We start from the raw sequence: 27,706 nt of genomic DNA on the forward strand, positions 1-27,706 counted from the left end.
GAAGGGAGGAGTCTCTTGCTACCCTTTGGGATGGCGGGAAAGTGGGGTCTGGGGACACCTCATTCCGGTCCACAGCCGGTCTTACAGAAACAGAACCCAGAGGATCGAGCCCCTGCCGACAGCGAGAGGAAAGGACTATGGGAGGCACTGGGGCCGGGGTGGGGGGTGGTCTGGGGCTGGAGCGAAGCGGCTCGGGGGAAATGCCTCCACCCTGGTCACGCATGGGACGCGCCGTCCCTCTCCGGTCCTCCGGTGGGTCCCGAGGCTCGTGCCCCACCCGTGTGTCGCCCGGTTTCACTGCGGTCTCCTTCAGAACAGGAACTGTATTTTATTCATGCTCGCTCGGCCCCAGCGCCTGATACGGAGGATCTGTAGAAACGTGTGCGAATGAAACGCGGGGAGCGTTAGAGCAAGCCCAGCCCTCTGGTCTCTGTGGGGACCGGAGGAGGGGCCGGCCCTTCTCTCCTTACTCGGCCATTGCCTTTTAAAAGCAAACTTGAAAGTGCTAAGGAGAACTCTTTACTTTAGGTGATCGACGAGATTTATCGTGTGTTGAGATACGTCAATTCTACCAGAGCCCCTCAGCGAGCCCACGAAGTGCTTCAAGAGTTAAGGGATATTTCCTCCATGGCAATGGAGTACTTCGATGAAAAGATCGTCCCAATTCTAAAGAGGAAATTACCAGGATCAGACGTCTCTGGAAGACTCATGGGCTCTCCTCCAGGTATCCTTGTTTATTATATGTTCGGTTTAAAGTAACACGCGGAGTTTTGTAACTCACTTTTTCCCCCCATTTAATCATATGTCTTGACCTTTTCTGTGTGTAAATGTGTATCTGTAACACGATCATTAATGATAGATTGATTAGAGACCGTAACTTGTATAACTGATCCACTACCGTTAAGTACATTTGTCTCTAGTTTTTCAGTATTTAAACTACACTTTGAAGAACAGTCTCGTGGCTAAATCTTTGTACATATCCATAGCTACTGACTCACAATACATTTGTTAGAATTTCTGGGTGAAGAGCTATAGATATAGGGAGTTTTTTGTTTTTTTGTTTGTTTCTGACTAGTTAATATCCATTATGCTAAAACAGAATTAAACATACGAGGAAAAAAAACCCAAATTCTTCATGGAATATTCAGGTAATTATTTCAGTCCCCAGGCTGTCTGGCTGCTACTTTAAAAGACAAGGTGCATAAAGCTATTTTAAACACTGTCACTTCTTCTGTGGTAGCTATTTTGCAAAAGTACATCATAGCCTAGAGATTTGTGCCTTTACTGAAAGACCAAATTGTTCAGAATATCTTCAACCCTTGCAAATACTTCAAATCAAGAAAAAACTTTCAGTAAGACATTTTGTTTTGTTTGGATTAGTTAGCTCCCTGGAGTACTCAGTGGGGTAATCGAGTGGCTCTCTGTAATTTAATAATAAAGCCTACAGCATCTCAGCGTTAATACGTCAGTTATTTATTGAGTACCTGTTATGCGCACAGCACTGTACTGTGTCCTGTGGAGACTAAAAGGAAGTGTAATACGTGGTGTCTGCTCTCGAGGATCTTACTATGTCCCCAGGTAAGATATATGCAGACTCAAAATGAAATTATCGCCGGCAAGAGAAATATTTTAAAGAAGTGTCCATTTAAATGCCAAACAATTAGGACAGACAGAATCTTAAGGAAGATAGAGTCGTTGTTGACTGGTCTGATTGAGAGTTCACAAGAGGTGAGGATTGATCGAAGCCTCGATGTGGTTCGTGGAAATCAGATAAAGGTAAGCAGAGAGAGGAGGAGGGATGTGTCAGTCGAGGAAAATATCCTGCTTATGTGTGTATACAGGAGAAAGTGAGATGAATGCAGGGTATGAATAGATCCACCATTCTTGTAGAAAACAAGAGGTAACTTTTTTTAAAGGTAGATTATAATAGTGGGTTGTTGTTTTTTTTTTAAGTTTATTTGTTTATTTTGAGAGAGAGGGACAGAGAGTGTGAGCAGGGATGGGGCCAAGAGAGAGGGAGAAAGAGACAGAAGGAGAGCCAGAGAGAGGGGAGAGAATCCTAGGCAGGCTCCTGTCAGTGTAGAACCCTATCTATGCTGGGCTCAAACTACTGAACTGAGATCATGACCTGAGCGGAAACCAAGAGTCACATGGTTAACAACTGAGCCATCCAGGTGCCCCGAGGATAGTGCTTTTTATGCCGATGTTACATTCTATTCCTAAAACAGAGTGATTCCAGATCCTTCCTGCATGTCAGAAATTCTTCATGATCATCACGTGTGATGTAGCGCCCCTTTTTTAATGGCATCTCTGTTTGGCTAAAGTTGAAGCTTTTACATCTAAGTGCACAGAGGACTTACGAACATGATAGGCCTTGGGGCGGGTGCCTGGGTGGTTCAGTCGGTTACGTGTCCGACTTCAGCTCAGGTCACGGTCTCATGACTCATGAGTTCGAGCCCCGCGTCAGGCTCTGTGCTGACAGCTCAGAGCCTGGAGCTTGCATCAGATTCTGTGTCTCCCTCTCTCTCTGTTCCTCCCCTGCTCATACTGTCTCTCTCAAAAATAAAGATTTTTAAAAAATGTTTTTAAAGAACATGATAGGCCTGTACTTCGAAGTCTAACGTTTGTATTTGCACGTGAGAAATAAGACAGAAAATAATCGTATTCTAATTTTACTACTTTTGTTTTCTTAGTAGGTCTTAAAACGTTTTATAATACTTAGGACAGGTTTATGTCAGTAAGTGCCCTTCTCCACGTGCTGGCGGTGTGCATCGTGTGGCAGGAACAGGAGGATCAGAAGTCAGATTCCGGTATTGTTAAGTTAACGCAGTAAACCGAGTGGGCTTTCAAGAGGCAATGGCGGGAGCCCTGCTACGATGATACCCCGCTTCAAAATAAGCCTCGTTACTGAAGTGTTGCCAGGAGTGAGACGTTTGAAGTGATTGACTGACCGCTTGAAACTCTCCCTCCACAGTTCCGGGACCTTCTGCGGCCCTCACGACCATGCAGCTCTTCTCCAAGCAAAACCCGTCGCGACAGGAGGTCACCAAGCTCCAGCAGCAGGTGAAGACCAACGGCGCGGGGGTGACTGTGCTCAGGCGGGAGGTGTCGGAGCTGCGCACTAAAGTGCAGGAGCAGCAGAAGCAGCTTCAGGACCAGGACCAGAAGCTGCTGGAACAGACGCAGATCATCGGCGAGCAGAGCGCGCGGCTGGCCGAGCTGGAGCACAAGCTGCGGGAGGTCATGGAGAGCGCCGTCGGGGACGCTGCGGCGTCGGGGCACGGCGAGGAGGCCCCCCGGAAGCGGAAAAAGGCTGCGGAGGCCACGGACTCTCTTAGGAAATCTAAGCGGCTCCGGAACCGGAAGTGAGGCGGGGCGTGCCTGGAGCTACAGAGGGGGACCAGGCCCGGCAGCGTTGGCGGTGACGACGGTGGCGGGAACGGTGACGCGGACCCAGACGCCCAGTTGGCTTCTCGGGCTTTCGGGACACCTTCCGCCGGAACCCTCCGGGCTGGGACGCCGCGTCCCCGCCTCCCGGTGGGACCGACGCACAGATTCTTTTTACTTTGCAATAGATTTGTACTAACCAGACCTGCTCTATCATGTTGAGGAGTTCACTTTTTTCTGTGCGGATGGTGTTTAAAGTCGGTTTATTTGTCCTGCGTATATGCACATTACAGAAGGACCTGAAACAAAGTCTGGACAGACTAGAAGTTAAGTCAAATACAGAAAACGTCCTGTTTCACTTGAAAGAAGAGACCTACTTTTTAAATGGACAGTATCTTGTTTAAAAAAAAAAAAAAAGCTGACCTTTTGTTATAAGTGACCTTTGTCTGGAATGTCTGAAAAGTAGTAAATGCTTTTTGGTATTGAAGTAATGGGTAACTAAGACGGACTTCCATAGCGTTGACTGTAGAAGGGGCCTCTACAGTATTGACTATCTATTTTTATAAACTACTGGCAAGGGACTTCTCCAGTTGTTAGATACATGTTTTCAGTTCTCTTTGGGGGCCATGTCCTACATTTGCATGGATGGATGCATGCATCGCCTAGTCAGCTCACTTAAACAGCTCTTGCACTGGTATTGATCTGGAACCTCTGTACTTCTCCACTTTTTAGAGCAGCAGCGGTTTCTTTCAGCGCTTCACGCCCTCCACCCCGGCAGCTCGCCTCTAGGGAGGAATCTGTTAGTCCATTTGCCCTCCGGTCTTACAGGAACGAGAGGGCTCTGAAGCCCATCGCTTTGTCTGTTCTCTGTAGGGTTCAGGTACACTGGCCAAGGCAGAAGCCCAAACTCCAAGACTCTATTGATGTCGGACTCTGGTGACTACAGGTATCCCTTACTCACCACCGTGTGTGCTCACGGAGCCGTGTGGCGATCACCACGGCGGTGAGTAGGGGACCTAGCTGTGGGATGCAGTTTTGCCATTGAAAGGAAGCTCATTGAAGAAAATCGTACAGCGAGAAAGCATTTTGATCATTTCGTTTCTGGGGGATGACCCGAGGGAAGCTTCTAAATATTAATTTCAAGCTTTCCTTATCCTACAACTTTAAACAAAAGCTTTAATTTTCGTTTGCACTCCTGTTTTGAGCGTGTAACTGGAAAAGCATGTCTTGCACTGTTCACCCTTCTAAGCGGTCACTTTAACAACCTCCAGATTGTGTGCGGTGGTTATTTCCCCCAGTTGTATATTTTTGAGACATTCACCTCTTACTGTCCTAGATTTATTTTAATGTACTAAATTATGTAGTTATTATTTGACTGGTGAGTTCTTTTAAACAACTGTTGCCGTGGGCTTCAGTTATTTAAAATAAGTTTAGGTGTAATATAGAAAACTGTCCCTTTCCAGGTGGGAGTCTGACACCTGCATAAAACCTAAGGATTTGGTAAGTCCCTTAGTTGAATAAAAGCACAAGGTTACCACCCCTTTTATCCGTCCAACACGACATGGTTATGCATCCTTTAACCTCACCAAATGGAACTTTTTCTTATCCATTTTTAATATTGTCCTTACATAATACTGTCCTTAGATTTTGGTCCATTCTATGTCTGACTTGGAAACTCCATTGACAATGTTGTGTGTTTGCAATGAAACACCATAACATCCAAGTGTTACATGGTTTGTTGGGAAGGTAATTTTAAAATAAAACAATTTCCAAAAAACATTTGTCAGCCAAGGTCATCCATAAAAGTCCCCGTCTGGAACTCATTTTCTCAGCAGGTCTCGTTTTTGTAATCCTAGGATTTAGCCATATTGTCCTAACTTTGGAGCAGGCCCACCGGAATACTCATGGCCTTTACTAGTCTGCTTTCCTGGTAATAGGAAGACTCTTTAAAGTAACATGTTTACAGGTTTACAAAGTCGGACCCTGATGCATCAAAGGATAGAACCTCAGATGATCAACAGTTGTTAATTGTTTCAACTTTTCCAGGTTCCTTTGTAAACCACATCTAGATCCCCTAAATGTATGTGTGGTCTTCCATTAGTTAACATGAGTGTGTGGCTTCCATAACAGGCATTCACACTATCAGAAGGTAGATTTTTCTGTTTCAAAATCCACATTTCCAGAGGACACGCTTATAATCACGTGTCACGAGGTCAGTGCCCGTAGCGGTCGGGGATGAAGCACAACACATTCATCAGCGGTTTGTTTAAGGCTTAAATCTGGCCGAAGATCTCTCGCTGAAAAGCACGTTAGGATAGCGCCTTGACCAATTTGGTGGCTGTTGTACTTGCTTTTGGATAGCGGTATTTAAGGTTCAGCAGATGACAAATTATTGGCATCAGCTAAAACTGGCACGTGGCGGCAGGAAAGGTGTAGATGATCCTCCCGCGCTGGAGCTGCCTCGCCCCGTGTCAGACGGCAGGCGCTTCGGTGCTGCGTGTGAGTTGTGTTGTCCTGGGACCGCCCTTCACGAATCCCCCTCGGCTGCTTTTCAGGGGAGGCTTCTCTATCATAATGGGTCGCGCCCACTTGTAAACTGGGTAAGGTGAGCGCCATAGACATAGACACGTGTGGAAAGGCGTAAGAAGGAAATGACGGGGACTTGCCCCTGCCTCACCCTAACGGAGCCATAATCTGAAAGACGGATTATTTCAGAACCCGAGGTTACAGAACCTGCTGCTTTTCAGTTCCTCTTTTACGTTCAGAGCCTGGAAATAATGAGGCAAACACAGTTGTGGTCAGAGTAATTAATCACACTGTTTTAAAAACTATTGGGTGCCATCTGGTCTAAAGCCACTGGTTTTGGAAGCAGCTTTTTTTTTTTTTTTTTTTTTTTTTTTTGGGTAAAACGTGTTTTTTGGAGTACTGAACTTTACAGGGGCTTGCCTTAATCTCTAGTAGTTTCAAGATGTATGCGCTGTTATTCTACTTGTTAAAATGTTAAAATGTTCTATGTAGCCCCGAAGGTGGGTAAAACAGTATAAGTAATGCCTAAATAAATAAGCTAAAGGTGTCACTACAGCTGAATTTTTTTTAGAAGAAATGGACACATGAACATAGGTTATGTGTAATAAACAAAAATTATGGCACCTGAAGATTGCACTATTTTATGCATTATTTTATATGCCACGTCATAGCCCGCACTTTAATCTCCAAAGAAACGATGTATGATGTCCCAGTTGTTCCTTATTACTAATAACCTTTTTCCTAAGACAGGGCACTTAACTCTATTTTCCTGAAATAGTTTCTTGGAGGTGGATTCTTTTCTTGAGTTCTCTATTTCCTTAGCCATAATATTTTCTAGGATCTAGGAACTCCCTATCTCGTCTATTTCCAACAGTATATAATTTTAATTTAATGTGATGTAAAATCTCATACTTGGTGATCAGCACACTCTTACGTCCTGCCCTAGCAGTGAGTACCCATTTGTTAGTATGTACCAAACCCTCTAAAAATACCATGCAAGTACGATTTGAAGCCAAGAATAAAGGCATTCTGAAAGGAACGTCCTCTATGATGCAGTCTCTTGGGAATGACGATTTCTAATCTATAATATAAAGTCCCAATTCGATAATGCCATCCAAGTTCTTGAGATCAGAGTCCCTTTAGTCCATGAAAGGTTAATTAGTAGGTTAAAACTCCTCTGAAATAACAAACATCTGTAGCCTGCCGTCTGAGGTCGAATCTTTTCAAAAAATGCTAACATAAAAAATGAAACTAGCAATTAGTTGACTGCTGCTTACCGTTTTATTTTTAATAGCAGTCCATTGTATTCGTGGTAAGTATGATAGGCTTAAGTAATGCCGGCCTTTTCCAGCTTCCTAAGAATCTGTTAAATTCCTAAAATTCAAAAGTTAAATCCAAATTTTTCCTGCTGTGTCTGAAGAGAATGATGAGATTTACACGCTTACTGGTGATTAGGTCCACTGCCAAAGTATACGGTCCATATTCAAAGCTATTACCAAAAGTTGAGAAGTGTTTAAAATTCCTTTATGTGGTACCATGTCTGTTTACTTATGCTCATGAGCAACAATAAATTACTAGTTTACCTTCTGGAATTTTAATTGTTATAACCGAATTCAATTATTGGAAGTGAAAAGCACCCCCCCGGTCACACAACAGGGTACGTAAATAAATGTGTTGTAACCAGTGCTACTTGTTTTCTTTGTATTTCATGCACAAAAGGTCGTGGAGCTCTGCTTCCAACAAGCTATATTCCTAGCTGTCGCGTCCAGAAGGACTGCGGTGTGTATGTTTTCCGTATGTTCCTACAGGCTTCACAACTGCCTTTGAAAGCAGGGTTTACTCTAGCTGCAGAAGCTAAACACAGGGTAGGCAGCATGTCTCCGGGATTATACGAGCAAGTGCCTGAGTGGGATTTGAACACAGACCTGCCTGCCTCCAAAGCTCAGATACTTCCTGCTACACTATACTACATTCTGAAGCAGCTGGGAGCTCTGAGACCCTAGAGTATGTTAACTCTTAAGTTTAATAATAAGTATATATAGATGAACATTCTATACGGCTACTAGAAGCAGCCAGTGGCAAAGTCACTAATGTTAAGAGTAACCTACGGAACTTACTATCTCAAAACAGCTGGGCTTGGAGAAGACAACTTTTGTCCTAAAGTTTTTTGGTAATGGGTTCACCCTAGATATACAGGCGAAACATTTTTAAGGCTTCTAGAACCTCTAGTCCTAAGAGGCAGTCCTAACAGTAGATGGGGTCTGAGGCCACTAACACAAGTCCGCAGTTGCCTTACTACATGTTGCCAAACAATTCAAAAGAGTGATCACCACCAGTTCATTTGCCCTGCCAGGGAAGAATATTCGTCCTCTTTTCAAAACTCCCTCCAGCTCTAAAACTACTCAGAATTTCAATGAAATGAACATATACAAATCACTTTCACAAATTGGATTTCATGAAAATTTACAAGTTTTGTGCATCAAAAGACCCTATCGACAGAATTAAAAGACAATCCACAAAATGGGACAAAATACTTGCAAGTCATAAGTGGTTAATATCCACAATATATAAAGAACTCCTAAACCCCAGTGATAAAAAACAAAATTAAAACCCTGTAAGGACTTGAATAGGCAGGTCTCCAAAGAATATGTACAAATGGCCAAGAAGCACATGTAAAGATGCTTATCGCCACCCATTAGGAAAATACAAATCAAAACAATGAGATACCACCTCACATCCACTATGATGGTTACTATATTTAAAAAACAAAAATCTGGGGCACCTGGGGGGCTCAGTCGGTTGAGCGTCCGACTTGGCTCAGGTCATGATCTCATGGTTCATGGGTTTGAGCCCTGTGTTGGGCTCTGTGCTGACAGCTTGGAGCCTGGAGCCTGCTTGGGATTCTGTGTCTTCCTCCATCTCTGCCCCTCCCCCACTCATCCTCTCTGGCTCTCTCTCTCTCTCAAAAATAAACATAAAAAAAATAAAATAGGGGCGCCTGGGTGGCGCAGTCGGTTAAGCGTCCGACTTCAGCCAGGTCACGATCTCGCGGTCCGTGAGTTCGAGCCCCGCGTCAGGCTCTGGGCTGATGGCTCGGAGCCTGGAGCCTGTTTCCGATTCTGTGTCTCCCTCTCTCTCTGCCCTTCCCCCGTTCATGCTCTGTCTCTCTCTCTGTCCCAAAAATAAAAAAAAAAAAAATAAAAAAAAATAAAATAAAATAAATGAAGGATGTCTGGGTGGCTCAGTCAATTAAGTGTCTGACTTCAGCTCAGGACATGATCTCACTGCTGGTGGGTTCGAGCCCCACATCGGGCTCTGTGCTGGCAGCTCAGAGCCTGGAGCCAGCTTCGGATTCTTTGTTTCCCCCTTTCTCTGCCCCTCCCCCCCCATTTCTCTCAAAAACAAACATTTAAAAAAATTAAAAACAAAGTATTGGCAAGGATGTAGAGAAATTGGAACTATCCTGTTTTGTTGGCAGTAATGTAAAATGACACAGCTGCTGTGGAAAACAGTGTGGTGAACCTGCAAAAAAATAAAAAATAGGAACTTCTGGATTGGTGACCATGTGGAGATGTGGAGAGGGTCATGTGCCCGGAGGGGGCACAGAATTCCAAGCCCTTGACCCATACCTCACCCTGTGCATCAATTCCATCTGGCTCTCGGTTCATATCCTTCGTCGCATCCTTTAATAAGTTGGCAAACATTAAAAAATTAAAAATAGAATTACCACGGGATCCAGCGATTCCAATTCTGGGCATATAAAAAGAATCGGAAAGCAGGGGCTTGAAAAGAGATTAGCACACCATGTTCATGGAAGCAATTCACAATAGCAAAAATGTGGAAGCAACCCAAGTGGCCGCTGACGGATGCCTAAGCAAAACGTGGTGCATGCACACAATGGAATACTATTCAGCCTTCAAAAGGAAGGAGACTCTGACGCCGGCTGCAACACGGATGAACCTCGAGGGCATCGTGCTGAGTGAAATAGCCAGTGACATAGGACAAATACTGTGATTCCACTTACGCAAGGTACTTGGATGAGTCAAAATCAGACACAGAAAATAGAATGATGGCTGCCAGAAGCCGGGGAGGGAGTTTCAGTTTTGCAAGATGGAAAGAAACAGTCCTGAAGTTTGGCAGGTGGTGATGGTTGCACAACACGAATGGACTTAATATCACTGAACTGTACACATAAACCATGGTTAAGGTAGGAAATTTATGTTGTGTGTATTTTACCACAGTAAAAAAAAAAATGAAATGTTGGGAATAAAAAAAGCATTGACAGCTATAGATCTCCCTCTAAGTACTGAGTTGCTGCGCCTCATCACGTTTGGTGTTCTGTGTCTTAATTTTCATTCAGTTCAAAGTTTTTTTCTAATTCTCCTTGCGACTGTGTCTTTGACCCAAGGGTTATTTAGGACTGTGTTGTTTAATTCCCACATATATGTGAATTCCCCAAATTTCTTTCTATTTTGACTTTCATTCCATTGCTCAGAAACATTGTATCATTGCAATCCTTTTTACTTTCCAAAGCTTAGTTTATGACCTAAGATGTGGTGTATCCAAGAGGATGTTCCATGTGCATCTGAAAAGAATACATATTCTGCAATTTTTGTATAGAGTGCTCTACAGATACTTTTTAGGTCTAGTGGGTTCATGGAGTTTTCAGGTCTTCTATTCCCGTGTGGATCACGTCTAGTTGTTCTCTCCATTATTCAAGTCTCCAGCTATTACTATTGAACTACTTGTCCCCTCACTTCTATCAGTTTTGCTAGCATTATAAAATGTCCTTTATGTTTCAAGTCTGTTATGTCTGATATTTGCAAAACCACTCCAGCTTTCTTGTGGTTGCTGTTTGCATGATATATCTTTTCCCATTATTTTATTTTCAAGTTATTTGTATCTGTGAATCAGATAGGTGCGTCTCTTGTAGTCACTATATACAGATAGTCCCCAACTTAAGATGGTTCGGCTCACGATTTTTCAATGTTATGATGGTGTGAAAGCAATATGCATTCAGTAGTGCTTTGAATTTTGAATTTTTATTTTTTTATTTATTTTTTAAGTTTATTTTGAGAGATACAGAGACAGAGTGAGTGGGGGAGGGGTAGAAAGAGAGGGAGAGAGAGAATCCCATGCAGGCTCCCCACCGTCAGCACAATAGCTGTCAGCACAACTGGACGTGGTACTCAAATCCATGAAACTGTGAGATCGTGACCTGAGCCAAAACGGAGAGGCAGACGTTTAACCAACTCAGCCACCCAGGCGCCCCTTGAATTTTTATTTTTTCCTGTGTGAGGCAACACTGTTTGGTGACGCTTGGAGGCAGCAGTGAGCCACAGCATCCAGGCAGCCACGTGATCGTGAGGGTAAACGACTGATACACTTAACCATTCTGCTTTTCACTTTCAGTACAGTATATTCAATAAGTTATGTGAGATATTCAACACTTTATTATAAAATAGGTTTTGTGTTAGGTGGTTTTGCCCAACTGTAGGCCAGTGTAAGTGTTCCGAGCACCTTTAAAGTATGCAAAGCTAAGCTATGATGTTCTGTAGGTTAGGTGTAACCTACAAAAATGTATTTTGACTTAGAGTTCATATTTTTAACTTACCGTGGGTTTATCAGGACACAACCCTATTGAAAGTCAAGGAAGATCTGTGGCTGGAGCTTATTTTTTTATCTAGTCTGTCAATCTCTGCCTTTTGATTTGATTCTTTAATACATTCACACTTAATCTTGTTACTGAGATAGCTAGATTTATCTTTACTATTTTTACTTTTTGTTTCTTATATGTCTCATGTCTTTTCCGCCCTCTATTCCTCCTCACCACTTTCTTTTGTATGTAGTGAATATTTTCTTGTGTAAAGTTTTAATTCCTTTAATGATTTTTTTTCACTACATGTTTCGGTTATGTTCATGGTGGTTGTGCTGGGGCTTACCATATACAACTTACTTATCAGAATATTTCAAGTTTACTGTAACCTAATTCCAGTGACATATAAATGTTACTCCTATATAGTTCCATTGCTTTTTCCTCCACTTTGTGCTATTATCGTTAAACATATTACATCTGTGTATGTTACAGGTCCCAAATACACCATTACAGTTGTTAGTTTATATGATTTTATGCCTCAGAAAGAAACTGAGAGGGGAGAAACTGTATATAGAGTGTGTTATACTAGCCTTCTTACTTACCATTTTCATTTCTCTTCATTGGTTTCTGTGGATTTGAGTTACCATCTGGTGTCACTTCCTTGATCCCAGGGAGCTTTGCTCCCATCACATCTTTTGTGCTGTTATTGTTAAATATTTTATATTTCTATATGCTATAGGGCCAACAATACAATAATATACATATTGCTTTATAGGATTGCTTTTTAAAAAACATTTTTATTTTACTTTTTTAAAGTTTATTTATTTTGAGAGAGAGAGAAAGAGAGAGCAAGCATGCAAGCGGGGGAGGAGCAAAGAGAAGGAGAGAGAATTCCAAGTACACACCGTTAGTGTGGATCCTGATGTGGGGCTAGAACTCATGGACCGTGAGATCAAGACCTGAGCCAAAACCAAGGGCCAGACGCTTAACCAACTGAGCCACCCAGGTGCTCCTACACAACTGCTTTTTAAGTCAGTTAAGAGAAGAAAGTAGAAGAAAAAAAGTGTTTATGCCGTCTTTTATATTACTTAGCTTTTCTGATGGTCTTTATTTTTTCACGTGGACTCAAGTTACATTCTGGGGTCACTTACTCTCAGCCTGAAGAACTTCCTTTAGTATTTCTTATCAAATGACTCTTTGAGCAACAAATTCTCTCAGTTTGTGTTTATCTGGAAATGTATTTTACCTTCATATTGGAAAGATAGTTTCGCCAGATGTAAGATTCTTAGTTGCCAGGGTGTTTTCCCCCAGTACTTTGAATATGCCATCCCACTGCCTTCTGGTCTCCACTGTTTCCGATGAAGAGTCAGCTGTTAATGCTGTGGAGTCTCCCTGAATGTATTGAGCCACCTCTCTCTTGCTCTTTCCAGATTTTCTCCTTGTCCTTCGGCATTTACCACGATGTGTCTGGGTGTTGATCTCCTGTTTTGTCCATTGAGCTCGTGAGCTTGGAGTCCATTGTGCTTCTTGGATGTAATAATGTTTTTCATCAAATGTGTGTAGTTTTCAACTATTCTTTACTTGAAAAATTTTCCTACATTCCCATTACATGTGTATAGATTATCTTAATGTTGTTGTCTCACACTTCTCTTAAGTCTCTATTCTTTATGTATATGTGTGTGTTAAAATGTACATAATTTACCATTTAACCATCTTTAAGTGTATAATTAAGTGGCATTAAGTATATTCACAATGTGGTACAACCATCGCCACTATCCATTTCCAGAACTTTTTTTTTATCACCCCAAACAGAAACTCTGAATCCATTAAATGATAGCTCCCCTTTCCCTTCTTCCTCCAGCCTTTGTTAATGTCTATTATTTTTTCTTTGTCTATGTCTGGCCAACTTTTATACTCTAACCACAGCAGCTCCCTTTTTATCAGGCTTTCAAGAAGTTGTGGGGGGGTGGGGTTGGGAGCAACTATTTAGCTTAAATATATCATTTGAAGAAAATTACTGCCTGGGGAAAAAATAGAAAAATATAAGCCAGGTGGGGATGAGAATGGTGATGAATTTCATTCAAAAGGATTTTTTGAGTAACTCTGTGGTTGGAAACTGTCCAAATTGAAATTTGATATTCAGAACCTGATAGGACAAAGAAGACATACATTCATGCCGATAGGCACATGAAAAGATGTTCAACAGGGGCGCCTGGGTGGCTCAGTAGGTTAAGCGTCCAACTCTTGGTTTCAGCTCAGGTCACAGTTTGTGGGTTTGAGCCCCACATCGGGCTCTGTGCTGACAGTGTGGAGCCTGCTTGGGATTCTCTCTCTCCCTCTCTCCCTGCCCCACCCACACTGTCTCTGTGTCTCTCAAAATAAATAAATAAACAAAGAAAGAAAGAAATAAAACCAAACACACACACACACACAAAGATGCTCAACATCACTCACCATCAGCAAAATGCAAATCAAATCTACAATGGAATAACACCTTACACCTGTCAGAATGGCTATTATTTAAAAAGCTGTTTTCTTGTTTTATTTTGATACTTTTGCAAAAGCATTCCTGCAAAATGCTTCATCTCCAAAGAGATTCATGGAAAGGACTCTGAAAAGTACAAGTTTCTGATAACTTTAAAATCATAAAACTGGGGCGCCTGCGTGGCTCAGTCGGTTAAGCGTCCGACTTTGGCTCAGGTCATGATCTCACGGTCCGTGAGTTCGAGCCCCGCGTCGGACTCTGTGCTGACAGCTCAGAACCTGGAGCCTGCTTCGAATTCTGTGTCTTCTTCTCTCTCTGCCCCTTCCCTGCTCATGCTGTGTCTCTGTCTCAAAAATAAAACATTAAAAAAAAAATAAAAGCCTCTGAGGCCAGGAAGCCAAGCCGAGGATTTTCATCACATGTTACCTGCAATACTTACAGTTTGGGTGAATTCCTGTCTTCTTGAGACCCCACCCCCCCCCCCAAAATGCCGAGGTTCCTGGTTCTACCAGGAAGTGACATTCCTAACTTACCTGGTAAGGCCGCCAAGAACCCTATGGACAAGGCTCCAGACCGACTTATCCAAGCAGTTCCCGAAAGCTGTGTGGTCATATCTGAGTTTATGCACCTCTCGCTCAAATATGACATTCCAGTCAAACCCTTGGTAAATAGCCAGTGTTTCCAGTTGTTTCCTGTTACGAAGAGAACAGATTCTTACTGAGCGTATGCAACTAATGAACTATATGGCATATGAAATCAATACTCAAGGGTTTCTGAATTCTGGAGGCATCAGGTATGGAGAAAAGGTAAATATTTCATCTTTATTTACAAAGGTATACTTTACCAAATTGCTGTTAATTCACAAATAGTTTAAGAGAATACATTTCCCTTAAGTCTAGAAAAACAAAACATTAAGGAAGCAGCAGTGTTTAAAACAAAAAGTCACAGAAAAATTACAATTATCTCCATGAGTTTATTCAATCCAATATAATTAGTTCTTGTTCTGCTTGAATCTAGTTTTTCTCTTCTGGAAATCTGTACCCAGTTTAGTTTTATGATTTTATTTAAAAAAAATTTTTTTTAACGTTTATTTATTTTTGAGACAGAGAGAGACAGAGCATGAACGGGGGAGGGTCACAGAGAGAAGGAGACACAGAATCTGAAACAGGCTCCAGGCTCTGAGCTGTCAGCACAGAGCCCGACGCGGGGCTCGGGCCCACGGACCGTGAGATCATGACCTGAGCCAAAGTCGGACGCTTAACCGACTGAGCCACCCAGGCGCCCCCTCAGAGGCTTTTAAAAGTTCAGTCTGAGATCCCTTATGAGAAGTTCAAGCCTTAAAAAGAGTTTATATGGCTCAGCCTTAGCGCCATCTTCTTGGAAAACTCTGCGCCATGAAGGCTAAGTGGAGGAAGAAGCAAATGCGCAGGCTGAAGCGTAAGAGAAGAAAGATGAGGCAGAGGTCCACGTAGACCAGTAGCGTGTGCACCCGGAAAGAAGGAAAGCCAGAGGCCAGAGACACTGCTACCAGTGGTTGGACTGCAAGCCTACTTTCCAGAGCTTGATTCAATGGATCTAGAACATCCATCACCATCTGATCGCAACCACCACCTTTGAGAGACTCCCTGGGCCTGTGACTTAAAGCACTGAATCTGTTTTCATTTGTGGCTGAACGTAACACGTGTATGATAAACCATCTCTTCTGCTGCCTTAGCTGAAGGAGAATAAATAAAAGAGTTTATATGGTCAATTGCTATTCTTGCTGCACTAGGCAGATAATCAGACCAAATTTCATAAAAAAAAAAAACCAAACCATTTGTTTACTGTGGTTATCTTGGTAGGAAAAAAAAAAGCGGGGGTGATTCTAGACAGGAAAACTATGTTTGCACCTGTGTAGACATTAGATTCTAGTCTTGCTGTCGTAGAGGATGTGTTATATGCCCGTAAACTGGACCGGTTCCTGAATGTTTCTAGCTCAAATATCTGGCTGTGACTGTCCAAATTAATGTTTCCAATTCTCTCCCACCCTTCTGATTTGCGATCACTAGGGACAAAGACTGCGCTTGAACCTCCTTGTAAGGGACCGGTCCTCAGCCACACTGCAGGGACCTGAACCTTGGGCACACATCCCACCGCAAAAGAAGGCTCCACCTGCCATCTGGTCCTGTGCAGACACTGGAGACCTCTGAAACAAACCGGCAAGGAAGGGAAGCCGCTGACGTCATCGATGGAGACTGCTTCTTCCCCAGATGCCAGATCAAGACGTCATACTTAAACATAAAACCCTCTCTCGTGTCTCTTGTCCTTTATTCTGGCATGGCCCGGAAAGGTAACACCTACGTCTGTGTCTCCCAGGCCATTGCTCAGTGGGGCGACCTTTCAGACTGCTGGCTTTGCCATCAAAAACTCCAGTCTGTCCACGATGCTAGAGATGGCTGGTCCTCCCCGTGACCAATTTCTCTTCTATTTCCAACGCATTCCCCCTCCCTCTTAGAACTCACTCGTAGAGTCCGATCTTCATGGCCACAGCACCCAGTGCCTTGCTTTTACCTTTCTCCAATGATAACTGCACTTGCCCAGTTAGACACAAACACCTACGCAAGTTACAGCACGTTCGCACCCCCACGTTCTCATGATTATCTAAACCGGATCTTACCAGTGGCAGGCATCTCTGCAAGGACAGAGTTGTTTCCGATGGCAGGACAGGCCTTGATCGTGTCTTGGTCGCACAAGGAGGCGTCCGTGCTGCGGCCACCACCACAGTATTAACGTTTCTGCCGAAGCTGAAACAGCCTCCTGAAATCACCGAACGAGCCACTTCACGTAGAAAGGTCACTCCCTCAACACGGTCTTTCTCTGGCTCGATTTCGGTTGGTTCGGGTCTCGGGGGCCGTGGCTCTGAAGCGCACTCCAGACGCCGGGGCCACCCTGAGCGGGACCACCGCGGTCTCGCCGGCCGGCTGGACTCTCAGAAGCTGCGGAGGCCCGTGTGCAGCGCTGACCACCGGGCGAATCGGCCCCCCGCGACTGGAACGCCAGGAGAGGAGCGAAGACGAGGAGCCACTTAAAAGGCGTGAGCCTCAAGTCGCGACCGCGGGGCGTCAGCACACGCTGCCGGGCCTGCAGAGCGCAAGCGGGGAGTGGCGCCCAGGCCTCCCATTTCTGGCGTCCTGAGGCAGGCCGAGGGGCGGGTCAGAAGAGGGGGCAGTTGTTCGGAAGGAGACAAGGCCCCAAACGGACTCACTCGGGCCGAGTCCCAGTCGGCAAACCGAGACGTTAACACCCAACCCAACTGCGGTCTCGGCCTCTCCCAGAAGGTGACCTTCATCCCGTCGACCTGGGACCCCCATCCCCACCAGCCAGGGGACCTCCTGACACGGGGAGGGGACCTCCTGGCACAGGGAGGGGACCACCTGACACCGGGAGGGGACCATCTGACACGGAGAGGGGACCGTCAGCCGTCGGCTTGGAACCCCCGGTCCCCACCAGCCAGGGGACCTCCTGACACGGGGAGGGGACCTCCTGGCACAGGGAGGGGACCATCTGACACGGGGAGGGGACCGTCAGCCGTCGGCTTGGAACCCCCCATCCCCACCAGCCAGGGGACCATCTGACATGGGGAGGGGACCGTCAGCCGTCAGCTTGGAACCCCCGGTCCCCACCAGCCAGAGGACCATCTGACATGGGGAGGGGACTGTCAGCTGTCGGCTTGGAACCCCCCATCCCCACCAGCCAGGGGACCATCTGACATGGGGAGGGGACCGTCAGCCGTTGGCTTGGAACCCCCGGTCCCCACCAGCCAGAGGACCATCTGACATGGGGAGGGGACTGTCAGCTGTCGGCTTGGAACCCCCGGTCCCCACCAGCCAGGGGACCTCCTGACACAGGGAGGGGACCTCCTGGCACAGGGAGGGGACCATCTGACACAGGGAGGGGACCGTCAGCCGTCGGCTTGGAACCCCCGGTCCCCACCAGCCAGGGGACCTCCTGACACAGGGAGGGGACCACCTGGCACGGGGAGGGGACCCTCACCCCAAGCCCGCCCACTCCTCGACGAGGCTGCAGGCCGCGCAGCTCTGAGCTCCTCTCTGACAGACGGGACGCGGGGTTAAATCGTGGTTTTTTTTTTTTGAACGTCATCTTCCTTTCTGCAGTTTCAGCCCAAGTTTCTTCTCGACAGGAGAGGTGGGAACGGGCTGTGTGACCGCCGTCCCTCCCAGGACAGGCCGTGGCGGCGACCGGCCCCGACGGCGGAGGCTGGACGGCGGGGGCAGGCAGGTCCTCGTCCCTTCCCTCTCCTTGCCGGCGGCGGCTTCTCGTCTCGTCGGCCCCCAGCGGCCGCGCACCCGCGTTCTCCTGCGGGCCCCGCTTCCCGCAGGGGCCGACAGGCGCCGCCGAGCGCCCGCGCGGCACAGCTCACCCGAGGTCTCGCGCCGTGGCGCCACCGGGCGGCGGGAGAGCCCGCCTTCCGCGTAGGCAGCCGGGAGGCGGCGGGGCGGGGCCAACGGAGCAGGCGGGGCCGTTGGGGCGGAGCCAAAAGGGCGGGACCAATGGGGCCGACGGGGCGAGACCGACGGGGGCGGGGCCAGAGGGAGGACCGCGGGGCCCCGCCCCGGCCTCTGTCTCCGCCGCTCCGCCCGCCGCCGGCTGACAAGAGCCGGGAGCCGCCGCCGCAGCCGCCTCACGGGAGCCGGGCCGGAAGCGAGAGCCGGAGCGGGGCCCGCCAGCCGCCGCCATGGGGAACCGCGTCGCGCGAGAGGATTTCGAGTGGGTCTACACTGACCAGCCCCACGCCAGCCGGCGCCAGGAGATCCTGGGTGAGGCCCGGCCCGCGCCCCGTTATGTGCGCGCGGCCTCCCGCCGCCGGGGCGCGCTCTGCGCTCGGCCTGCGCTCCCCGGCGCCCGTGGCCCGTTAAGGGCCCGGAGGGAGGGGTCCCTGCGGGGGAGGGGGTTCCGATGTGGAGCGGCCCCGGCGGCGGGGGGCGGGGAGGGAGGGGTCCCGGCGGTCGGCGCGGGGAGGCCCGGCTGCGGCCCCGGTGGCGGCACGGGCGTGGAGCGGCCCCGGCGGGCGGTTCGGCGGCTCGGAGACCCTCCCCCACGGCCCCCGGGGCGCTGCCGCGGGCGTGCGCGGAGCAGGGCGTAGTCCGGAGCGGGGGCGCGGGGAGGACGGACGCTCGGAGGAGCGCCGGCTGGTCCCCGCCGCAGACTCGGGGCCCTTCCCCGCCGGCGAGCTAGGCCCCGCTCGGCCCCGCGGATGGAGGCTTCTCGCGGTCTGCAGGGCCCCCCTCCCCGGAGGCCCCAGATGCTGGGCCCGGGCAGCGTGCTGCGTGGGCCACAGACGTGCCCCGGGGTAGGGCCTCGCAGTAACGAGGTGGCTGTTACCCCATGTTAAAGATGAGGAGTAGGTAAAGGGCGAGTGAGCCGTTCCAGGGGGAGTTCTGATCGCGGTCACGTTGCCTCCAAGGCGGGTGCTTTTAACTTCTTGGAAAAAATCAGAAAACTGATGGGTGCTGAGTGCAATAGGAGTAGTACTTAACTGGTTTTTATTTTTTGTCTCAGCACCAATTTGCCCAGTGAAAAGGGAGAGCAAGCTTTTTTTGCTGGGGTGTCTAAAGTTAGAAGTTTCACGCTTGTTTGCAAACAAGAGTTAGTAGGTCCACTTAAAATGCATTTAAAAAAATCGAATCAGTAAAGTGGTAGCTTGAACCTATACGGTTGCGTGTTTTCTTTCTTTTTTTTTTAAGTTTATTTATTATGAAAGAGAGAGCGAGCACGAGTGGGGGAGGGGCAGAGAGGGAAGGAGAGACTCCCAAGTAGGATCCAGGCTGTCCAGGCAGAGCCCCGCTGGGGACTGGACTTGGGACTCCAGCTTAACGAACTGAGATCGTGACCTGAGCGGCAACCAAGAGTCTGATGCTTAGCCGACTGAGCCACCGGGTGCCCTTGGATGTGTGCTTTTTAATTAAAGCAAATATGATGCAAATCACTTAGACGAAGAGATAGCATAATGATACTTTTTACTGATGACTTATCAACGTGCTACACAAGAATAAGCTGGTATCCACCTTGTAAAAACCCAACGCCTCAATACTGGAAGTTAGCCATCTATTTAATATTCAGAAAATCAAGGAAGTGGAAAGGTGCTTACTGATGCTTATCTCGGCAACGAGCCTTTTCCCACATACTTAACATCACTGAACCATTTCACTTGGAGAGTGACAAATGTCATTGATAAGTGTCTCCATGAAAATATAATCTTCAGCATAGGTGCAAATACTGCTCAATGTCCCATTTCAGGAGCGGAGATGGGAATAACCTCAGGAAAGGTAATACTTAAATGACAAGACATGTGTGTGAAAGTGTTGTGTTTTGGGCGGAGAAAAGCAGCGCCTGTGTTCATCAGTCTCTCTCACTCCTCAGCTCTGGGCAACCCCTGATCTACTTTCTGTCTCTCCAGATTTACCTCTTCTGGACATTTCTTATAAGCGAATTCATGCAGTCCTTGGTCTCTTGTGGCTGGCCTCTTTCCCTTAGCCTAACGTTCATCCATATTGTAGCATGTCAGCATTTTATTCCTTTTAGCGGCCAAGTAGTACTCCATTGTATGGATGGATGGTCCACGTTTCGCTTGTGCGTTCGCCAGCTGGTAGACTGTGGGGCTGTTTTCACCTTTTGACACCGACGAATAATGCTGCGGTGAACACTCACAGGCAAGTTATCAGATGGATGTGTTTTCATTCCTCTTGGGTAGCTAGCCAGGAGTGGAATTGCGGGGTCATTGGTAGCTCTGTGTTTAGCATTTCGAGGGGAGGGCCAGACCCTTCCAAACCAGCTGTGCTATTTGACATGGTCCCCAGCAACGCGCGTGGGTTCCAGTTTCTTCACATCCTTGTCATTGCCTGACTTTCGACATAGCCCTTCTAGCACATGTGAAATGGTAGCTCATTTTGGCTTCATAGTGACTAATAATGTTCAGCACCTTTTGTGTGCTTGTTGGCCATTTGTATATCTGCTTTGGGGAAAACTCTGTTCGGACTCTCTGCCCATTTTAAATTGGGTAACGAATGGTAAGAGCTTTAAGAGTTCATCCTGCATTCTAGGTTCAAGTCACTTATGAGGTAGGTGATTTGCAAACATTTCCTCCCATTCTGTGGGTTCGCTTTCTTGATGGTATCCTTTGCAACACCAACGTTTTTGGATGCTAGTGCAGTTTATCAGTTTTTTACTTTTGTTGCTTATGTTTTTGGTTATAGTATCTAAGCCATCTAAGGTTATGAAGATTTCCTTCTGTGTTCTTGTAAGAATTTTATAGTTTTCCTATATTGAGGTCTGTGATCTGTTTTGAGGTAATTTTTGTGTATGGTGTGAGGAAGGGGTCCAACTCCATCCTTTTGCATGTGGATAATCAGCTGTCGCAGCACCATTTGTTGAGAAAGCTCTTTCCCTGTTTACTCATATTGGTACCATCATAGCATAGACTTTACAGACTAAAATAAGCTTTTCAAGAATTTGGTACAGAATCGCTTGGGACAACTTGATTTGTCCTGGAGAACAATGCATAGGAGTTTCATCATTTTATCTTTTATTTTAAATGTTCGGTTAGAGAGCGTGAGCAGGGGAGGAGCAGGAAGAGAGGGAGAATTCCAAGCAGGCTCTGCCCTGTCAGTGCAGAGCAGGGACATGGGACTGGGGACGTGGGGTGGGGTGGGTTGTTGTCAGGAGATCATGACCTGAGCTGAAATCAAGATTCAGAGGCCTAAATGACTGAGCCCCCCACGTGCCCCTCCTGATTTTAGAATACTATAAAATGCGTATCGCCTTCTATGCTGTGGCAGACGTGTCCATTGAATCCTTATATAAGGTGAAAATACTGGAGCTCTGTCTAGACAGAAGTACATATTTTAGTACCAGTGAGTTACTGCTTATCCACCAATTAACTGAACAGTTGTTCTCCTGTGGTGGAAATTGCTCCCCAAATGCTCCTATTTTAACGAATGACTGAACAACTCTTCATTCATATGAGGAAAATTGGTTTTAAACTAATTCACGTCTAGGCCTGTAGGGTTACTTTTTTTGGTCTCTTGCCTACAACCTGATTAACATTTGATGAAATGAACTAAATCAACAAAGATTAGAGGGAGTGGAGAGAGAGAAGTGGGAGTTACTCACCGGGGGTTAGCGCCACCCCCATGTCTCATATATAAAACTGGCTGAAATTGCTTCCTGCCTTGTAGTTTAAGCTTTGGTTGAGTTCGTCATGTCACATGTAGGGAAAAGAGGGTGAAGCTGCACTTTTCCCTTCCGTATCTTTTCAAAAATATTCTGAGTGACCCGTCTCCAGAGAAAGGGCCTTTGGGGCGCCTGGAGGGCTCTGTCGGTTAAGCGTCCCGACTTCGGCTCAGGTCACAATCTTATGGTTCGTGGGTTCGAGCCCCACGTCTGGCTCTGTGCTGACAGCTCGGAGCCTGGAGCCTGCTTCAGATTCTGTGTCTCCCTCTCTCTCTCTCTCTGCACCTCCCCCACTCATGCTCCGTCTCTCTCTCTCTCTCTCTCAAAAATAAATATTAAGAAAAAAAAAAAATTAAAAGGTCTTTTGTTCTTATGCCGTCCTGGGTCAAACCTACTCAGCAGCACATAAAACCAAAGGTTCATCATGCCTGGGCTTCCCTCCACAGGCAGGCCGTGAGACCAGAGAAGAGTCAGCATTTGCCCTTGGGGGACACGTGCTGAGATGCAGAGTTTTTGCTATTGGTCTTTTTCCTCCTGCTTGGATATTTGTGCATGTGCTCAACAGAGAGAATAAGAACCCAACAAATTAGCAGTTATAACACAGAAATGAGCCCTTAGGAAAGTGGCATTGTAAATCAGCAGAATCCTTTCTGTATTATCCTGATGACTGTAAGAAGCCTACGCTGGCAAAAATATTAGAAATCTAAATGTCTACAAATAGGGAAGTGGGTAGAAGTTAAAACTGGCAACCAGAAGTGATTTAGTCACTGTAAAGGAAATTATGAAATCTCAGTACATACTGTCTGTAATATAGTATTTATATGTGCAAATAGATTGCATATGCATTATATATAAGTATATACATGTATTGTCATAAGTATATAATACATTCTGTCAGACACTAGGATAGATTTCTCAGACTATGATCACAACTTTGTAAAACTTATAAATTTTATATACAAAGAATTACTAGAGGTGAAAAGGGAATCGGATACCATGAAATCTTTACTCGTGTGACTTTCTTTCTGTTAGTATGGAGACTCTAGATTTTGAGGCTAATTTTTACTGCATACATTCTCAATTTGTGGCGACATGGTACTTTGTACCTTTACTATGAGAACATACCCCTCCCTCTAATAGAGGGCATTTAATGATTTGGAGAAAAAAATTAATTCATGGGTTAATTTAACGGTGTTGGCTTAATTAGAATCACAGAACTATTATGTACTCTGCTCAGTTCCTGATTGTTTGTTTTTTCTTCACAGCGAAGTATCCAGAGATAAAGTCCTTGATGAAACCCGATCCCAACTTGATCTGGATTATAGTGCTGATGGTTCTCACTCAGCTGGTTGCGTTTTACTTGGTGAAGGACCTGGATTGGAAGTGGGTCCTGTTCTGGGCGTACGCCTTCGGCAGCTGCATTAACCACTCCATGACCCTGGCCATCCATGAGGTCTCCCACAATAGCGCCTTCGGCAACAACCGAGCTCTGTGGAATCGTTGGTTCGGAATATTTGCTAATCTTCCCATTGGTGTTCCATACTCAGTTTCCTTCAAGAGGTATCACATGGACCATCATCGCTACCTTGGGGGTGACGGCATTGATGTGGACATTCCCACCGATTTCGAAGGCTGGTTTTTCTGTACCACTTTCAGAAAGTTCGTGTGGGTCATCCTTCAGCCTCTCTTTTATGCTTTTCGACCTCTGTTCATCAACCCCAAACCGATTTCTTACCTGGAAGTGATTAATACTGTGATCCAGATCACTTTCGACATTATAGTTTACTACGTTTTTGGAATTAGATCTTTAGTCTACATGTTGGCAGCATCCTTACTCGGTCTAGGTTTGCATCCGATTTCTGGACATTTTATAGCCGAACATTACATGTTCTTAAAGGGACACGAAACTTACTCGTATTATGGGCCTCTGAATCTACTCACCTTCAACGTGGGTTACCACAACGAACACCATGACTTCCCCAACGTTCCCGGGAAAAACCTCCCACTGGTAAGTAAAGGATTTGAAACATTCTAATTTCTGATGGTCATATGACCAAAATCAGTTGTACCTTGCCCATTTTATTTTTTTTAATTATTATTATTATTTTTTAATGTTTATAAGAAAGAGAGAGAGAATGAGCAGGGGAGGGGCAGAGAGAGAGGGAGACACGGAACCCCAAGCAGGCTCCAGGCTCCGAACTGTCAGCACAGAGCCCAACGCAGGGCTCAAACTCAAATGGTGAGATTGTGACTTGAGGCGAAATCAGACACTTAACTGACTGAGCCACGCAGGTGCCTGTAACTTGCCCGTTTTAAAAGGAATCTAATGTATTTTGTCCACCTGAGTTGCTCATCAAAGCAGACGACAAGTAGAGATCCCGAGTCCGCCCCCCCAGTGTTACAGGGTTTACTCTCCGAATCCCTAAGTCTGGGGGTGGCCCTTGGGGGTTAGGAGCTAAGGGTCTGCCAGCTTGCAAAGTATATCCGAGATCGAGCATTGCCTATGTAAAAGGAGCCGAAGCTGACGTTGCTTTATCACTGTCAGATCGATGGGCTCGGCTAAGATTTATGTGCTGGCTTGTTGGGAAATACACACGTCCTATGGAATTGGCCTGCACGGTCTGTGAACGATCCATTCCAGAGCTGCAAACGTCCCGCGGGCAGGGACTGTCTGTCTCCCTGCCCGTCAGACTTGCGTGTGTTGTTTGTGGAGCACATGAAGGAACACGCTTGGATTTCCCTGTAGGTTTTTAAATGCTGACTGATGACAGACACACATCACATGAACACTAAATGGGGACAAATCATTGTGGACTGGATTTGTGCTTGAGGAAGGAAAAATCGAGACAGAGGACTTTGGGTCCGTGGGGAGGCTTTCAACCTATACCGTGTAATAGCTAATACCGTGCGGATACTCACTTTCTTGAGTGTGAACATGGCTCCCATGGCTTTGTGGGAGAAGGTCTTTGTTCTTGGGGAATACTGAGGTGGAACGTGAGCGTAGGTTGTCACAGAATGTCTGCAACTTACTCTCAAAAGGCTCAGCAAAGAAAGCAAATCACGTGGTATGAATCTGTGCAGAGAGAGAGACTCACGGTTTCCCTTGGGGGGCCTGGGGAAAGGGCATGTGTCTGTTTTACTCTTCTCTCAACTTTTCTCTAAGCTTCACGTTTTTCAAAATAAAATGGAAACCACACAGCTGAAGACAACTTTGAAAGCATCTTAATGTGACACTGGCACAGCTACTTTGTGTCTTTCTGGCCGAGTACAGGCCTGAAGACAGTGTGCGGCCTGTGTTCACTTCTGCCCTGAGGAAGGGGACTTTTTACTTACTTTAAAAAATTTTTTTTAATGTTTATTTATTTTTGAGAGAGAAAGAGAGCGTGAGCAGTGGTGAAACAGAGAGAGAGGGAGACACAGAATCCGAAGCAGGCTCCAGGCTCTGAGCTGTCAGCACAGAGCCCGAGGTGGGGCTCGAACTCAGGAACTGTGAGATCATGACCTGAGCCGAAGTCGGACGCTTAACCGACGGAGCCACCCAGGCGCCCCTTTACTTACTTTTTAAAGAGGCTATAAAGGTGGTTGCCCTTTGGACAAAGTCATTTTTTCAACATTAACCATAGAGTTGATCCTTGAACAACACCGGGGTTGGGGTGCCAACTCCCCGCATGGCTGAAAATCCACATGTGACTTTTGACTCCTCCCAGATGTAACTGCGAATAGCCCTCCTGTTGACCCGAAGCCTTACGGATGACGTAAACAGTCGTAAACAGTCGGTCAACACATGTTTTGTATGTTACAGTGTTGCGTACTGTGTCCTTGCAGTAAGGTAAGCTGGAGAGAGGAAAATGTTAAGAAAATCATAAGGAAGAGAAGACACACTTACAGGACTGCACCGTGTATCTGGAAAACACGTCTGTGTGTTAAGTGGACCTGCGCGGTTCACACCGTGTTGTTCGAGGGTCAGTGGTACTTGAACTCACAAGTTTCCTGAATAGCCCCCAGCACACTGGGCTCGGTTCAGGTTCACTTGACGTAAGGCCCAGGGCTCTGTAGTGTCCTCTTGGTTCCCGCTCGGTGCGTGCGGTCTTAGTCCTTAGCTCCTTACACATGTCCGCGTCCTCAGTGCTGTGGTCGCCTTCCCTCTCCTGCCCTTCCTGTCCAGTGCGTATCAGGGAGCATTCTGCTTCCTCTGCGAATAGCTGGTACTTACCAAGTAGTGACAATGCATGTAACTAGCACGTTGTTAACCAGTGTGCGTGACGAGGTTTCTTTTGAACATTTTATTGAGCTGTAACTCACGTACGCAGCTCACCTATTGAAAATACACAGTTCAGAGCGTGATGGGAAAGAGTCCATAGTCCTCGAGGGTCAAGTATATTTTGGTGTTGAAATGCAAACTGCCTTGTGTTAGAATTCCCGAAGCTGCTGCCTTTCCCGAAGTGTTGGCTTTCCGGAGGGCGGAAGATCTGGTGGTTTCTCCGTGTCTGTGTCGGGCCTCCGTCTGTCCCGTTCGATCGCACTCGTAGCGCTCACTACCCCCGTTGCTGTGTGTTTGCTCTCGTAGGTGAGGAAGATAGCGGCTGAGTACTACGACAGCCTCCCTCACTACACCTCCTGGGTCAAAGTCCTGTACGACTTTGTGATGGATGATACAGTGAGTCCCTACTCGAGAATGAAGAGGCACCAGAAAGGCCAGGCAGCACTGGAGTAAGTGTCGCTACGGCCGAAGGAAGGTCCTCTGTGAAACTTCACCACAGCTGAAAAGTGGCGTTTCTGCATTATTCATCCAGGACCGCGATGTTGAGAAGCCCCTCTTACGGTGTCTGCACGTGACCCCCGCGCCACCAGGAGCTTACCTGGCTGTCAACAGCCGGCCCGCCTGGCCGCCTTCAGCTGCGCTCACAGGAGACGTGTGTGCTGCGTCATCGTGGGGGAAGTTTTCCCTGGTGTCTGAGGTTTTGTAAGCATATCATAAAAAAGCTTTAAAAAAAGCTCTTTCTAGTATGTTATTTTCACTATCAAGTTGTACTTTATTAAAACAGCTAATAAACTGAGCTATTAATCACGGTAGCGTTTGTGACATTTTCATACTTAACTGTCCTCATCTAATACGGTGCTGGGGTGAGTCTACTTCAAAATGTCACTGCCCTCCAAAAAGAACGATCCGGACACCTCTTTCCCTGTAAGCTGAATTTTTAATTTCTCCTATTGTACACGGAACTTACATCACACTGCTGAAACTCGTAGCCTGTTCCCAAAGAAGTTGCTGCATTTAATCACATCCAACATTTCACTTCCTTTTTCAGACGCACAGACTCAAATTAGGAGCAGCTGAGCTGAGGTTTCGTGTCGTCTCACTGCAGCGGAAGCGGGCTGCGATCTGGTGGCAGGGAGCGGCTTCCGGCAGCCGGCATCCCGGGTGTCAGGCTCGCAGCCCTGCGTCCCCGGACGGTCACGTGGGTGAATTTAGTGTAATGCGG

The 27,706-nt window shown here is 46.6% G+C and overlaps 2 protein-coding genes and 1 long non-coding RNA gene across 7 annotated transcripts in view; 2 read left to right on the plus strand and 1 right to left on the minus strand.

The window, feature by feature from the left end:
• FBXO28 (F-box protein 28) overlaps positions 1 to 16,277 on the plus strand; it is a 38,413-nt gene extending 22,136 nt beyond the window's left edge. Inside the window, exons 4-7 of one of the 5 annotated variants that reach the window (XM_042924819.1) lie at positions 529 to 724; positions 1,500 to 1,578; positions 2,975 to 3,063; positions 16,043 to 16,277. In XM_042924819.1, the coding sequence (XP_042780753.1) occupies positions 529 to 724; positions 1,500 to 1,578; positions 2,975 to 3,063; positions 16,043 to 16,107 (429 nt within the window). In that variant the 3' untranslated portion in view covers positions 16,108 to 16,277. Of the gene's footprint in view, positions 1 to 528; positions 725 to 1,499; positions 1,579 to 2,974; positions 7,599 to 12,939; positions 13,064 to 16,042 lie in introns of those variants that run through there. The other 4 variants (XM_042924820.1, XM_042924823.1, XM_042924821.1 and 1 more) reach the window with 4 other exon arrangements.
• LOC122211589 lies at positions 14,307 to 16,890 on the minus strand. Its single transcript, XR_006198722.1, has 3 exons — positions 16,651 to 16,890; positions 14,528 to 14,686; positions 14,307 to 14,337 (listed from the first exon to the last, which is right to left on the minus strand). It is a non-coding gene; the product is annotated as an uncharacterized LOC122211589 (long non-coding RNA).
• Positions 16,891 to 18,621: 1,731 nt separating this feature from the next.
• DEGS1 (delta 4-desaturase, sphingolipid 1) lies at positions 18,622 to 27,296 on the plus strand. Its single transcript, XM_042925473.1, has 4 exons — positions 18,622 to 18,811; positions 23,489 to 24,231; positions 26,791 to 26,933; positions 27,017 to 27,296. The coding sequence occupies exons 1-4, from the start codon at positions 18,730 to 18,732 to the stop codon at positions 27,057 to 27,059; spliced, it is 1,011 nt and encodes a 336-aa protein (XP_042781407.1). The 5' UTR covers positions 18,622 to 18,729; the 3' UTR covers positions 27,060 to 27,296.
• The last annotated feature ends 410 nt before the right edge of the window (positions 27,297 to 27,706 follow it).

This window comes from Panthera leo, chromosome F3 (assembly GCF_018350215.1).
Source record: "Panthera leo isolate Ple1 chromosome F3, P.leo_Ple1_pat1.1, whole genome shotgun sequence".
NCBI classification, from domain to species: domain Eukaryota; kingdom Metazoa; phylum Chordata; class Mammalia; order Carnivora; family Felidae; genus Panthera; species Panthera leo.

Bases quoted from the DNA above. Each gene is read 5' to 3' on its own strand.
- DEGS1 (XM_042925473.1), top strand. From the start codon at position 18,730: ATGGGGAACCGCGTCGCGCGAGAGGATTTCGAGTGGGTCTACACTGAC. The intron at 18,812-23,488 runs GTGAGGCCCGGC...TTTTCTTCACAG, and splicing joins CCGGCGCCAGGAGATCCTGG to CGAAGTATCCAGAGATAAAG. The intron at 26,934-27,016 runs GTAAGTGTCGCT...TTATTCATCCAG, and splicing joins AAAGGCCAGGCAGCACTGGA to GACCGCGATGTTGAGAAGCC.